At 42.6% G+C, this 12,966-nt stretch overlaps 1 protein-coding gene across 4 annotated transcripts in view; it reads right to left on the reverse strand.

Annotated features, from left to right (window-relative positions):
* DNAJC13 (DnaJ heat shock protein family (Hsp40) member C13) overlaps positions 1 to 12,966 on the reverse strand; it is a 103,730-nt gene that overhangs the window by 5,655 nt on the left and 85,109 nt on the right. For 2 of the 4 annotated variants that reach the window (XM_080934360.1, XM_080934358.1), the window contains 10 exons: positions 12,835 to 12,926; positions 11,238 to 11,337; positions 9,075 to 9,149; positions 8,601 to 8,713; positions 7,419 to 7,588; positions 7,260 to 7,302; positions 6,700 to 6,873; positions 4,561 to 4,740; positions 4,167 to 4,307; positions 2,746 to 2,889 (listed from right to left, as the gene is read on the reverse strand). In XM_080934360.1, coding sequence (XP_080790486.1) covers positions 2,746 to 2,889; positions 4,167 to 4,307; positions 4,561 to 4,740; positions 6,700 to 6,873; positions 7,260 to 7,302; positions 7,419 to 7,588; positions 8,601 to 8,713; positions 9,075 to 9,149; positions 11,238 to 11,337; positions 12,835 to 12,926 — 1,232 coding nt within the window. Of the gene's footprint in view, positions 1 to 2,745; positions 2,890 to 4,166; positions 4,308 to 4,560; positions 4,741 to 6,699; positions 6,874 to 7,259; positions 7,303 to 7,418; positions 7,589 to 8,600; positions 8,714 to 9,074; positions 9,150 to 11,237; positions 11,338 to 12,834; positions 12,927 to 12,966 lie in introns of those variants that run through there. The other 2 variants (XM_080934359.1, XR_013975467.1) reach the window with 2 other exon arrangements.

A 12,966-nucleotide genomic window follows, 5' to 3' on the forward strand; every position in this document is an offset into this window, starting at 1 on the left:
TGGCTAATGTCGTTCCTGGACATGCCAGTGCAGGTCAAGGGAAGACAAGCGGAACACAGAGAGCACCACTTGCTGTTCAGAACACCCAGAGACACATCAGTTAAGGACTGAACTAACATCTGCTTCCTGTCTTTAGTGTCATTTTAAATGATGCCAATACGGAGAGAAAGCCAGAGGCATTAAAAAATGTCTTTTGGAGACATAGAAGCCTAATTTCAATAAGGGATAGTTAGTAAAATAAGCACAAAAAGAGCATTTAACAGAAAGGACCCAAACCCTCACTGGGATGAACGGGCAAAGAAACTGTAGCAATTATATACACAATGAAAAACTTAAATTAAAAAAATGAATACATCCCACAACATGGACGAACTCCAATGTTAAAACACCTATTTCCAGTGGTCTTAGGAACTCAAGACACTGCTCAGTAGCAAAATTATAAAGTAGCAATGAAAATACATTTATGGTGGGGGGTTGCTAAGACTATAGGAAATATGTTTTCTGATGGTTGTGACCCCCAGGTTGAGAACTGCTGATCTATACTAACCTGGGACGACTATTGGGGGTGGTGACTGTCTAAAATGCCTTACATGAATAGGAAAATCTGCTCTGAACATGTGGATTTCAGGCCTTTGGAAATGGCTTGCAGGAGGAATCTGAAGAGTTTGGAAGTGTGGATTAGGAAACCCCTGACTGCTGAAAAGAGAGCACAGTGGGATACTCTGGTGGGACAAGAGGGAAGACAAGAATGCGGAGAGAAATTAGGCAGTCGGAGCCGAGCACATGAGCTTTCTGAAGAGAACAAGGACTTTGTCAGGAGCTGGCTGGGGTATTTGTGTGATGTTTTGGCCAAGAATTTGGCCTAATCATCCTGCCCATGTCCTGAGAACTTGAGTGAAGCTTTGATTAAAGATAATAGACTAATTCATACGGCAGAGGAAATTCCCAAGTAGGAGAACTTTCAGGCTGACACTAAAGAGGTTAGTACCACTGAAAAGAAGTTTCCCCTGCTGGACTGGAACAACAGAACACGTCCCTGGGCAAAGCTCAGAGATCTATCTTGTGATGCTCCAGATTTATTTAAGGAGAGAGCCTACACTGGATGGGTTTCCTGTTCCTCAAGAACAACCCCTGCAAGTGTTTCCTCAGAGTCAATGCACAGAAGCTGAAGCAGTGTGTTCCTTGGGGAGGGACCATCCTGAGCTGGTGGCAGAACCTGGCAACATCATCTATATAGGACTGAATTTGAAGACACGAAAGAAACAAGATTTAAGGAGGTCATTAGAGTACCTATGGCCAGATAAGGTCCTTACGTGGGTGTCCCTACAGCATCCCTGGGAAGCCACTGCCATGAGGCTGTGAGGACAGAGCCTCAGATGCAGTGGAGCCTTGGATCCATGGGAAAGTTTCAGGAGCAGAGAAAGTGAAGCAACATAAGCTCTTTGGAGGCCAGAACATCTTACTACAAGCCTCTGAGGCTGCAATGGAACTGGGCGTTCTGGCTTACGATCTAGAATTTCAAATTGCTTTGCTCTCATCATTCCTTGCCAAGCTTGTGTCATCATATGCACAGCACTGGATTTTACCTTTATAGAAACAGAGCAGGTACTTTAGACTCTCAAAGTGTTAAAACTGTTCATGTAATAATGTGGTACTAAGTCTTTGTGGACAAACAGAGGAAGATTATGGCTTTAAAACGATGTATTTGCAGCAAGGTGACAAGGGGTAAAGTTGTGGTGGTTGGTGTTGTCAATTTCAATGCACACCCTGGAGATGGGCTCCTGGACATGTCTGTGGGAAACGGCCTGAAATGGCTTAACTGATGTGGAGAGACCTGCCCACCCCGAGTGCACCACTCCCTGGTGGGATCTTGGACTGAAGTAGGAAAAAGTTACCGAGCAGTAGCAGACACTCATGGTTCTGTTTCCTGACTTGTGAATACAATGTGCCCAGTTGCTTCAAGCTCCTGACACCCTGATTCTCAGCCACAATAAACCCCAAACTGTGAGCCAGAGTAAGCCTTTCTCCCCTAAAATTGCCAGAGGAGTTTATCAAAGCAACAGGAAAGCAAACTGACACACCATTCAGCGAAGAGGATGAAATCTTCAGATGCAACAGCAACAGAGGGGCTGGAGAGATGCTCGGTGGGTTAAGGTGTCCTCTGCTAAGCCTGACAACCTGAGTTCAATCTTCAGGAGCTTCATAGTGTAAGGAGAGAACAGACTCCTGCAAATTGTCCTCTGACTCCCACATGTAAGTTTTGGCACATATGTACTTGTGCAGCAAGCACACATAAACCCCTTGTTAAAATGAAATAAAAGTGAAGATGAAAAGTGAATCCTTCAAAGGCCTGAAATCACCGTATGTACGTGCAGCTGAAATAAATTAACACAGAGCTGTTCTGCAAAGGAAAAGCAACTAGCACTTTTAATGCAACCATTTAAAATGATGTTCAGATCTTTTAAATGGCACCTGATTCTATACTAAGTGTTTCAAATTCTTCCATACTAACACTTCTACTTGTTTTCTTCTTGAAAAGAAGAACATACTTTCACTGTGCACAAAAATAATCCCCTTGAAAGTCTTTTGGGGACAAGATTGTGATTTCCTGTAGCTGTGAAGTATTTATGCAAGACTAACACTGGCCACCCCTGTAAGTGACTTAAATACAGGGTCTTAGTTCACCGAGAGCCAAGCTCCTGACTTTTTCAGTCAGGAGCACCACGGTGCCTCTTGTAGACTCACCTGTTCTCCATACTGCAGACTTCGAGTCATGGCCTTAAGAGCTTTAACAATCTGGGCCTTGGTGGCAGCAGGACTGTCGAGGCTTTCAAGGCCCACGCCTTCAAGCAGCTTTAAGAGGTATGGGACCAACTCTGCTTTCAGAGCCTGGAATCAACAGTCAGCATTTATATGAGCACAATGAAGAAAATGTCCATCAGCTACCAAAGATGTAATATACCGCAGAGCTAGGCATAACAAGACCTTCATGTGGAACCAGGAGGGGCAGAAGCCACAGTAGTAGGGCTGCCTGCACTCAGAGAGTCACTGTAAACAGGCAGCAGCCCCTGAAGAACTCTATGACCCTTGGATCCTCCTGCAACACTCTCTGCAGTCATCACAGAGCTGTCAGCCTGTTAAGAGCTAAGTAACAACATGGTGTCCCATAGCTTTCTCAGAATCCAGCAAGGTGGGAGTAACTGGTGTGCTCCGAGAGATGGGTCTGACACTGGCTTCACTTCAGACAAGAAGGGTGAATAGAGTGCAGTCAGTGGTCAGGCCTGCGACCAGAGCCTTTGCAGCCGACTAGCTCATACCAGTCACCTCAGATCTATGCTGTTTACAGAGGGCGGAGGGCTGGGTTGGGGGAGAAGTTGAAGAAGAGGTCAGGGGAAGCAGAGGCCCATGTACAGATGTTGGGGTTTGTCTCCAGTTTAAGGACAGATGATACTTTGTCATCTGGCACGGTTTGCTGTCAAAGGTAGAAGATGAACGGTAACTGAGAAGATTTTTATTACTTTCATATTTTTCGTGGGGAAAGTGACATGACAGCGTATCTGCACTATGCAGAATGAGTGTATCAAACTAACTAGCAAAATTATGCTTCCAAGTGTCTTTCATGGTGGGGACATCTAACTGCACTCTCAGTGGTTTTGGCAATATGTGGCACACTATCTGCTGCAGTTGTCGTGGTGCAACAGACCCACAGACTGAAGCTTTCTACCTTTAACCAACACTAGCCCATTTCCCACCCTGGCCTCATGTCCAGGATCGTGATGGCGGCAAAGGCAAGGCTCTGTGGTATTCGTGCCCAGAGTAAGAAAGCTTGTTTTTTGCCTGACTTTACACTGCTCTTTCCTTTCAATGTCTGAGTACACTGATACCCATTAAGTCCATTTTCTCCTGAGTGAGGGGCTTCTTTAGGCTCAACCTGAGTCTAACAAAACAAGGAATGAGTGAACAGACCCAAAGAGAATAAAGTAATTCTTACAAAGAATCTAAGAGTGAATGCAAAGAGAAAAAAGAAAGGAAGTTGGTGAGCCTTTAACTTTTCTGTGTGAACAAAACACAAAGAAGCACCCACAAAGTCCTAAGGCCTCCCACACAGAACATCTGTCGGCCTGGCATGCCTACTTTTTTGAAACTGTTCATGGAGAGTCACTTACCTGTGCTACTAATTCACTCTGCTCCTTTTGGAACATTCGATTTATTGCTTCACAGGCCAGACCAACAGTATCTGCTCGCTTTTTCATTCCATTCATCAGTGGGCCAATGGTCTCCAAAGATGCCATAGCTCGAACACACAGCTAAGAGCCCGAAAGACAAGGATACTTGTAGAGCAGTCTATTATACAGAGCAAGGTAACTTCTACAGGAACAAAATGCAATTTAAAAACCTACTTTGCTATTTATGAGGGAATTAAGTTCCATCTCTACCAATCATCCCACTGAAGCTGACAGAAAAACTTGTGGTAGAATGAATGGGGTCTTAGACTCTGAAGTGCCATCAAAAGAGAGCACATAAACTGTGAAGCTCTAGGCTCCCGAGTGAACTCAATACCTCATTGTCAGACAGGACGTGAATAACCCGAATTGCACTCTTAGGAATGGCGTTGTTTCTGTGATTCATTGCCTGGATAACTTTAGGAAGATGGCCCAATGGCGGGACTTGATCTGCTAACTGAGGCTGTGCACTGAAGAGACAGACTGTGGCCATGGTCAGTGTTTCTAGAGTCTCTCCCTGGGAAGAACAAATAAAACAACAGAACCAATAAACCATAAAGCACTGAAAAAAATTCCTAAATTGCCTGAATACATTTGTTCCAAGCTAGGGCTCCAAAAGTGTCATGTGCTGACACCTGAAATCCAACTCACACATCCTAAGAGAGCAGCAAACTTTGTTTCTCTTTGATGAAAGGCACAAACCTAAGGACCTAAGAATGTGCCACTGCATTCTAAGAAGCCCTCACTGGGCCATGAATACTGTGTTTTTACAGCAGAGGTAAAAGATCACTCCTAAGTGGCTATGTGAGAACTGAAGAGCGAGTAACACACTTGCTACTGTGACACAGCAGCAAGAATTCATGAGAATGCAGAAGCAGCTGGTGTTTCTGAGTTCTATGAAAATTTCTACCACACGCCAACAACCCCTTGACTAAAATGCTTCAATCCAGAATTGCTTCAGATCTTAGAATATTTACATAAACATTACTACCTGGCTTTGGGAATCATTGTGATACTTAAGGGCTCTGGTTGTAGAGCATCTGAGATTTTCTATTTTCAGAATAAAAATGTCTGACCTATATTTAATAGATCTAGCTACCATTAAAAGTAGATCTTTTGATTGTTGATCATTCTCTCTCTCTCTCTGCCTCCCTCCCTCTCTCTAACACAGACACAGAGAGAAAGAGAAAGAGAGAGAGAAGGAGAGAGAGAGGGGGGGGGGGAGAGAACGCTTCTGAAAGGAACACAGAAATCAGAATACAGCCTAGAAAGTGACACAGGAGGACATTCTTACGTATGTTCCCTATCTGAGCTTTTGAGGGTCGCTACTCTGGCAGTGAGACTGGGGACTAAGCGCAGGACTTCCGACTAAGAGTTTCACAACCAAGTTACATCCCTAGTGCTGAGGATTTTCTGCTACAAGAAACCAGGCGACAACAAAACTACCAGCACCAGAGAGACTCAGCTATGAAGAGAAACCCTGGTAAATACTTGGCACGCTAATCCTAATGTTAGGCTGGTTTGTGTGTATAAGTGCTTTGCTTACATGCACGCCTGTATATCATGTGTGTCATGTGTGCAGTTCCTGCAGAGGCCAGAGAGGAATGAGATCACCAGGCCCTCTGCAAGAGAAGCAAGGGCTCTCTCTTAATGTAGAGCAATCTCTTAGGCCCATTTACAATTTTACTTTTAAGTTTTATTTCACTAAGCTAATGGTAGTTACAAATTCCAAGGACTTCCATGTGGCAGACATTAAGCCAGGTATTCCATGCACATGAACTCATTACAACCTCAGCCTCATGGGTAGGTATATTCATGGCAATTGAGGCAGATTCAAGAAACCACAGAGCCAATCCTGGTAGACTGGGGTGGTCCAGAACCATCTAACTAAATAGCCTAGGCTCTTAATTTAGCCTACTCTATGGCTAGTCTGATTAATTTAGCAATGACTGGTCTCTGTACTTTTTAATCTGTGTTGATTAGCAAATGTATTTTAATACTATCTGGAAGGCTGACCTGAACACCAAGTCCTGCTGACAGGTTCTTTGACAAAGGTTATGTTTGCCAGACACAAAAACTGCAGAAAGAGCCTTCAGCTATGTATAGGCAGAAAAACCTTTTAGAGTGTTGACAATTGTAAGAAATAGTATTTTCTCAATATATGCAGCTAACTTTGTTCCATCAACAGAAACTTACCGAAGGGTTTCATTACTCAACATCCCCCGCCCCCTCTCCCTCCCTCTCTCAACATGTGCATGTGGATTCAAATGCAGCTGTTCGCATGAGTTTTGCTTTGGACACCACCCTCAGAGCATGCATATGTGCATGCACATGCTAGGTAAATACTCCATCACTACAGACCCCTGGCCCAGGAGCTGCAATCTGAGAGGCAGCTGATGCTGCCTGGTTGGTGAGGATGAGGTTCTGAGGGAAACATAACTAGCATATTTAGCAACTATCCGTGGATGAAGCTTACATGTGGACTGTTCTTCTCCAGGAGCTCAGTTAATTTTTCTAACAGTGCAATAAGAAACTCTCTGGGTTTTCTCAGCACCCAAGCTGGCTGAGCAATAAAGATTCTCAAGAAAACTCCTCCAACAGCGAGTTCACCGTCTGCTTCTCCAAACACCACAGCAAAATCTTCAGGCAACTTTAAAGAGAGGAGAAAGAATCACTAGTAAGGCATCTTAAATTATCACTGACCTGTGAAATGAGAAATGTAAGACCATTAATGAAATCATCATACAATAAACTAGTATAATAGTAGCCATTAGTATTGTGTTTTAGACAGAATAAAATGATAGTAACTACAAGATTTCCTTTAAATGTAGCTGACAATGATGCCTTTAGTCATTTAGTTCAAATGTTAAGTATTACTACTTTTACTTGTGTTGGGAGCCTGGCTTTCCAATGGGCATTCCCAGTGTCTTAAGAACAGAGTAACTGGTAGCTACAGGCTGACAAACTGACTCTAGAGGAATTTAAAACAAACAAAACAAAGCAATAACAACAAAAACTATAAAAAGTGTGATTTACCTTCCAGTTCACATCAGGGTTGTCCCGCTGGTTTCTAAAGTGCCTTGGGGGAAAAGAGGGTAGGAACACTAAACTTTAGTAAACTAACCTTCAGAACACGCTGCAGGGGGACAGGTAGAGCAGGATCACGCCCACCCTGGGGATTCCATCTTTACTTACTCTAGCATCATCTCTCTCACAGTTGTAGAAACCTTATCTCTGGAGCTGTCGTTCCAGATCAACTCTGGATTTTCATGGGTTCCCTCAAATATATGCACAGCAGCTTCAGGGTTGTCTCTCATGGCATCCATGAACACACTGGGCAGAAATTTCATTAATATAATTCGAACCTAGAGGAGGAAGTTCAGAGTTTTAAGGGCTACTAGAAGCATCTCAGTATCTGACTCACTCCAAGTTGGCTACGACAAGGTAACAGTGTCATCTATGTCACAGGTTAGATCAGTAACAGCAAAAGACCTGAAGAGGGAGATAAATCTTGACCAATGCCAAGGTAACCTTAGCAAGATGAGCGCCATACTTATCCATCCAGTGAGTTACTTCTCTGCTCCCTGCAGTTAAGAAACCTAAAAACACTCCAGCCAGGCACGGACCTTATGCCTCGTGTGTGCTGAGGTCAGGGGACCGACAAGAGTTCAAGGAAGGTTAGGCTATGTAGGGAGCCCCAGGCCCACCTGAGCTACAGTGTCAACGACGGTCATAAAATAGAAGACTGACAACCAACCAAGACATCCACCCAAGAAAAAAAAAATCCAGAAGCCCTTGTGTGAAGTTCCAGAATACTCTCTCTGTACAGGTTCACGTATGTATGTGCAATACAACCATCAGTCTAGCAGTTGAATGAATGGCCCATTGTTTCATCGGTAAGCAGTGGTTTGAAGTTAGAGAACCTTTCTGGTGCAGAAAATTTAACTTGGTCCCTAACCTGTTGCGCATAGTTGATTGAAGATTGATGCACAGCAGACTGTACCTAATTCTCCAGTCTCTGTCTGTGCTCCTCGTGGCTTGGCCTACACACTGTTGTTGAGATCTCATCCTCAGCTCCTCCATGCTGGGCTTACAGGTACATAGGGCCTACACATCTTTTTATCAAGGTGCACAGTAGGCAACCTTACCCACTGAGCCATTTCCCCAGTTCAGCCCAATTCTTCTCTTGGAGAGGGTAGTAAGCAGCTATCACCCTGCTCCACACTCTCTTGAGCCCGAGTTTTAGCCCAGGCTTCCCTAAACCAGAGCAGCAAGTTCAGCTTCCACAGAAAAGCATTTCCTGTCCTTGTCATCCCAGGCACATGAAATCAAATTTCATGAAATAATTACCAGAGAAACTTGATATTTTGTGCTTACCTTTGGACCTATTAATTTATCTGCTGTCATTTTGGCAAAAAGTTCTGCTGTCTGGGATCGAACCTGGGGGTGTGTTGAATTGCAGAACATATCCAATAAATAAATCAAAGCTCCTATGAAAGAAAGAAAGAAAGAAAAAATCAATGCTCAAATGCAGAGTGACTTTCTTACCACTACAGCCTCCATTAATTTTCATTTAATTTCAACTCCTTACATCTCATACTTTTGATCTGTCTCTGTCTTTTGATAGGGTCTCATTATTTTGCCCAGTTTAACCCAAAGTCTTTGGCTCAAACAAGCCTCTTGCCTCAGCCTGTGTTGCTGGGAAACAGGGCCACCACAATGTCTAGCTAGTTGTTTGAATTTTTAGACATCTAACAACACTTTTATGTGTTCTACTTCATTAGACTGCAGAGCAACTCAAGAACTCCAGCGCACTGAGCCGGATGGATGAGAAAGAGTGACGTACATTACCTTTTGCTATGGCTTCTTTGATTATCTTTGTATTTGATGCTAAAGCATAGAGAGTCTCCAGAACAAGCTGACGGCCTGCAGAGCAAAGGACAAGTCACAGAATCCATCAACCGTCAGCTTACATTACAGAGCACCGTGTGTGTGGACTCAGCTTTATCACGGTCACATTATTACACCTCACCCTCATGTCAACCAGCAAGACAAGTGCACTCTGGCTGTGCTGTGACGAAACTGAGGCCCAGTCCATCCAGCCCAAGGTCTCATAGTGACCAGTTAGACTTAACTGTTCTTCCCACCGATGTCTGCGTCCCTCTCAAGTCCACACTCATGACCACTATGCCATGCTGTCATCCTACCTCTGTTTCCTGAAAGGTCCCAGTCACTACTTCCCAACATCCAGGACACCCAACAAGGCGCCTAAGATTTGTACCCGTTGTTACCATCGTAGGAGAAAGAAACACCTGTAACTCAGAGCTGAACTCTGAGGACACAACAGTGTCCTTCTCAACCACGGATGCATGATCTGTTCACAGTCAAGTGGGAATGACAGACAAGAGGCCAAAGGAATGAAGAGTTGACTGCGAGAGGCTGACAAGCACTGGCTGAGATTCAAGAGCTAACAATGCTCCTTAGAAAGTGAGGACAGGCCGAAATATCTAAACATCAGGATTTTACTTTTAAGAATAAAGTACAGTCCATGTTATGTTTTTGTCTCATATGTACTTTATGCTTATTGTAACTAGTAAGTTTTCAATGCATACTATCAAACCTTTAAAAAAAATTAAGTACTGACAAAAAATATATTCATATAGTTTATGCAAAAATGCTTTTAAAATCTTACATTTATCCCTGTTTATAAAAATAAAGTTGTTTAATTAAAAAAAAGAATAAAGTACAGGCTATGTCATATAAATGAAGCAGCAATAAATTTATATTTTGTCTTTTTAGAAATTTGAATGTGTATTAACGTTTTGCCTGCATGGTGTCTGTGCACTGTATTTGTGCCTGGTGCTCAGAGGTCAAAAGAGGGTGTTGGATGTCATGAAACTAGAGCTACGGGTTGTGAATTGCCGTGTGGGTGCTGGGAACTGAACCCAGGTCCTCTGCAAGAGCAGCCAGTGCTCTAAACTGTTGAGTCACCTCTCCAGCTCCTAAATTTGCATTTTAAAATTATGATGCTTTTACTTTACGTACTAGCTTGGTTTTAAGTCTTGCAAAGCTTGAAAAAGAAGAGAAAAAAACCACCTAAGCTTGTAGGTATGACAATAGTATCTGCAAATATTTTTTTTAAGGTTGCTATTTTATTGTTTTTCTTCTTCTTCTTCTTCTTTTTTTTTTTTTTTTTTTGAGACAGACTTTCACAGTGTAACCCTGATTTGCCTAGAACTCAGAGATCATTTGCTTCTGAGTGCTACCATTTTTAAAGCTATTCCTCAAAAGAAAACAGTATTTAAGAAAAATACAACTCCATTCAATGAACCGACCATGAAGAAACAACTAACACTACAAGACCCTGGAAGGCCCAGTTCTCAGATTGAACAGAGGTAGAATTAAAGTCCATACCCGATCCAGAAGTTACTGAAGCTGACTAATAATCTATCACAGTATTCATTTTGTGATTGGAGCTGTACTGCAAATGGCTGAAACCTCAATAACCTTCCACAAAGCTAGGGCTAGAACCAGCACAATGACCAACTATTGCGGTGGGCAACTGTCCTACTTTCAAGGAACCTGCATCAGTACAAGCTGGACTCAGGAAATCAGGCTGCCATATTCTACAATCTCCTTGGTGATATCGCTATGTGTATTAAATAAGCAAGCGATAATGGTCATAGGATTAAGTGTAAAGTAATCACTACCTAAAGCATACTTCCTAGTTTCAGTTACTCACACCTAGACCTGCTCAACAAACTGACACCCCAGGCTGCTTTCTTGAGGTTTTAGATTCTTTCACTCCTCAGATTCTACTTCTATATGGAAAATGTAATCTCATTCACTTACACAAATCTTAATTAGAAAGACAAATCTAGTATGGTGAACACTACTTCAAATATTCCAGAACTGAACATGGATGACATGTGTCTCATTCTGTATCAACTGTAAACTGCTGTCCCTATGAGCTATCATGTTGTAGTTTCCAAAACCACCTGTGCATGTACTTACTGGATGGCAAAGAATGTAGAAGAGCCAACAAATTGGACAAAACCATGGATTCTGCAATGTTATTGACACAGTCTTGGTTGGATGTCACTATATTCACAACCTGAAAATTAATTAACAGGACATTAAATAATTGTGATCCTAGATGAATGAAGTAACGGTTTTATAAAAGCAACAAACTTCTGTTTGGAAGACAAAACAATTTTTAGAAGAGTTTTATTTCAAAAGATTGGCTATTAATGTGATCATCTGAGAACAATTCTGTCTGACATTGAATGCCCCACTGCCCCCCGAACTGTGGTCACAGATGGGGAGCAGTTAGGGAGGACTGGTCTTTATTATGACTCTCTTGCTTTAGGAGGAAGTGTCCTTAGTAGTTAACACAACAAGCTGCTCTAATCTCCATTATAAAGAAATCGATGTATTTTCTTTCTCTAGCCACCGTTGTATATAACTAAAATGCCACCTGAACCACTTTTAGCACTTCAGAACACCGTGTTCCAAACCTAATAATGTTTGCTTAAAAATTACAAGATGTAGCAGAGGACTGCCTTGTCTAGCTTCAGTGGGAGGAGATGAACATGAGCCTAACCCTGTAGAGACCTGATGCCCCAGGAAAGGGGAATGGGGTGAAGAACTCTGGGAGGGAGGACTGGAAGGGGCTGACAACATTTGGGATTGTTTTAAAAGTTACAATATGGCTGGTGGTGGCACACACCTTTAATCCCAGTACTCAGGAGGCAGAGGCTGGTGGAGATTCTACAGAGTGAGTTCCAGGGCAGCCAGGGTGACACAATAAACCCTGCCTTGAATCCTCCCCCCCAACCAAAAACAAAATAAAACAAAAAACCCTGAAGGAAATAAACAGTAAAGCATGTTTTCAACATAAAGAAAATACTTGTTAATGCTTTATGACATGCTTAACAACTACTCTGTTAAAAATGTGATGAGATGAGATGAGAAAGGGAATCTCAGGACACATTATACAGTGTTGTTTGCTTGTTTTAAAAGCTATTTCTCTACCTGCTCCTGCAGGGTTGCAAGTGAGGTTTTCAATAATAAACCATGTGTCACAATGACACTGCCTCTTAGGATGACCTCAAGCCCTTACTCTGAGTTGCCTAGACAAACACTACCATGATCAGAAGCTTCCTGATCTTGTCAACCGATGCAACCTAAACCTATGGGACTAATGGTTTCATTTCTTCTCTGAGAGCCTTACCTCCCAAGGGCATGTGATACCCTCACTCGGAGGTGTCCTAGTCATAGTACATTCTTCTGTGGGCACCAAGACAGGAAACTGCCTTCTCCTCTTGTTGATCTGTTGCTACTAACACATGGCACATAACACTCTACAAGACACCCAGGCCATGTCAACTACAGACAGAACCACCCTGAATGACAGTGGCCAACATTTGCTCTTTAAAGCTATGCTCATAGTTATATTAATTCAATTTTAAAAATACGTGATTTTGGCCTAATAGACAAAAATGAATAACAGACAGGCTTTCATTAACTTTAGATAATGATTAATCAAGTCTCAAACCATTGACAGTGAGTGGTAGGAAATACAACATTCCCTGATACAAAACACTTTTACCTCCAATGCCAGCTGCTGCACGTGACCAGCTCCATGGACTCGGAGAAGAGAAAATATTAACTTAAAGTGCCCAATGCATTCACTTTCAGAACCTAGGAGATAAGAAGAAGCAGCTGTTTTATTTATAAGAAT

Source organism: Micromys minutus, assembly GCF_963924665.1.
Source record: "Micromys minutus genome assembly, chromosome: 21".
Taxonomy (NCBI): Eukaryota; Metazoa; Chordata; class Mammalia; order Rodentia; family Muridae; genus Micromys; species Micromys minutus.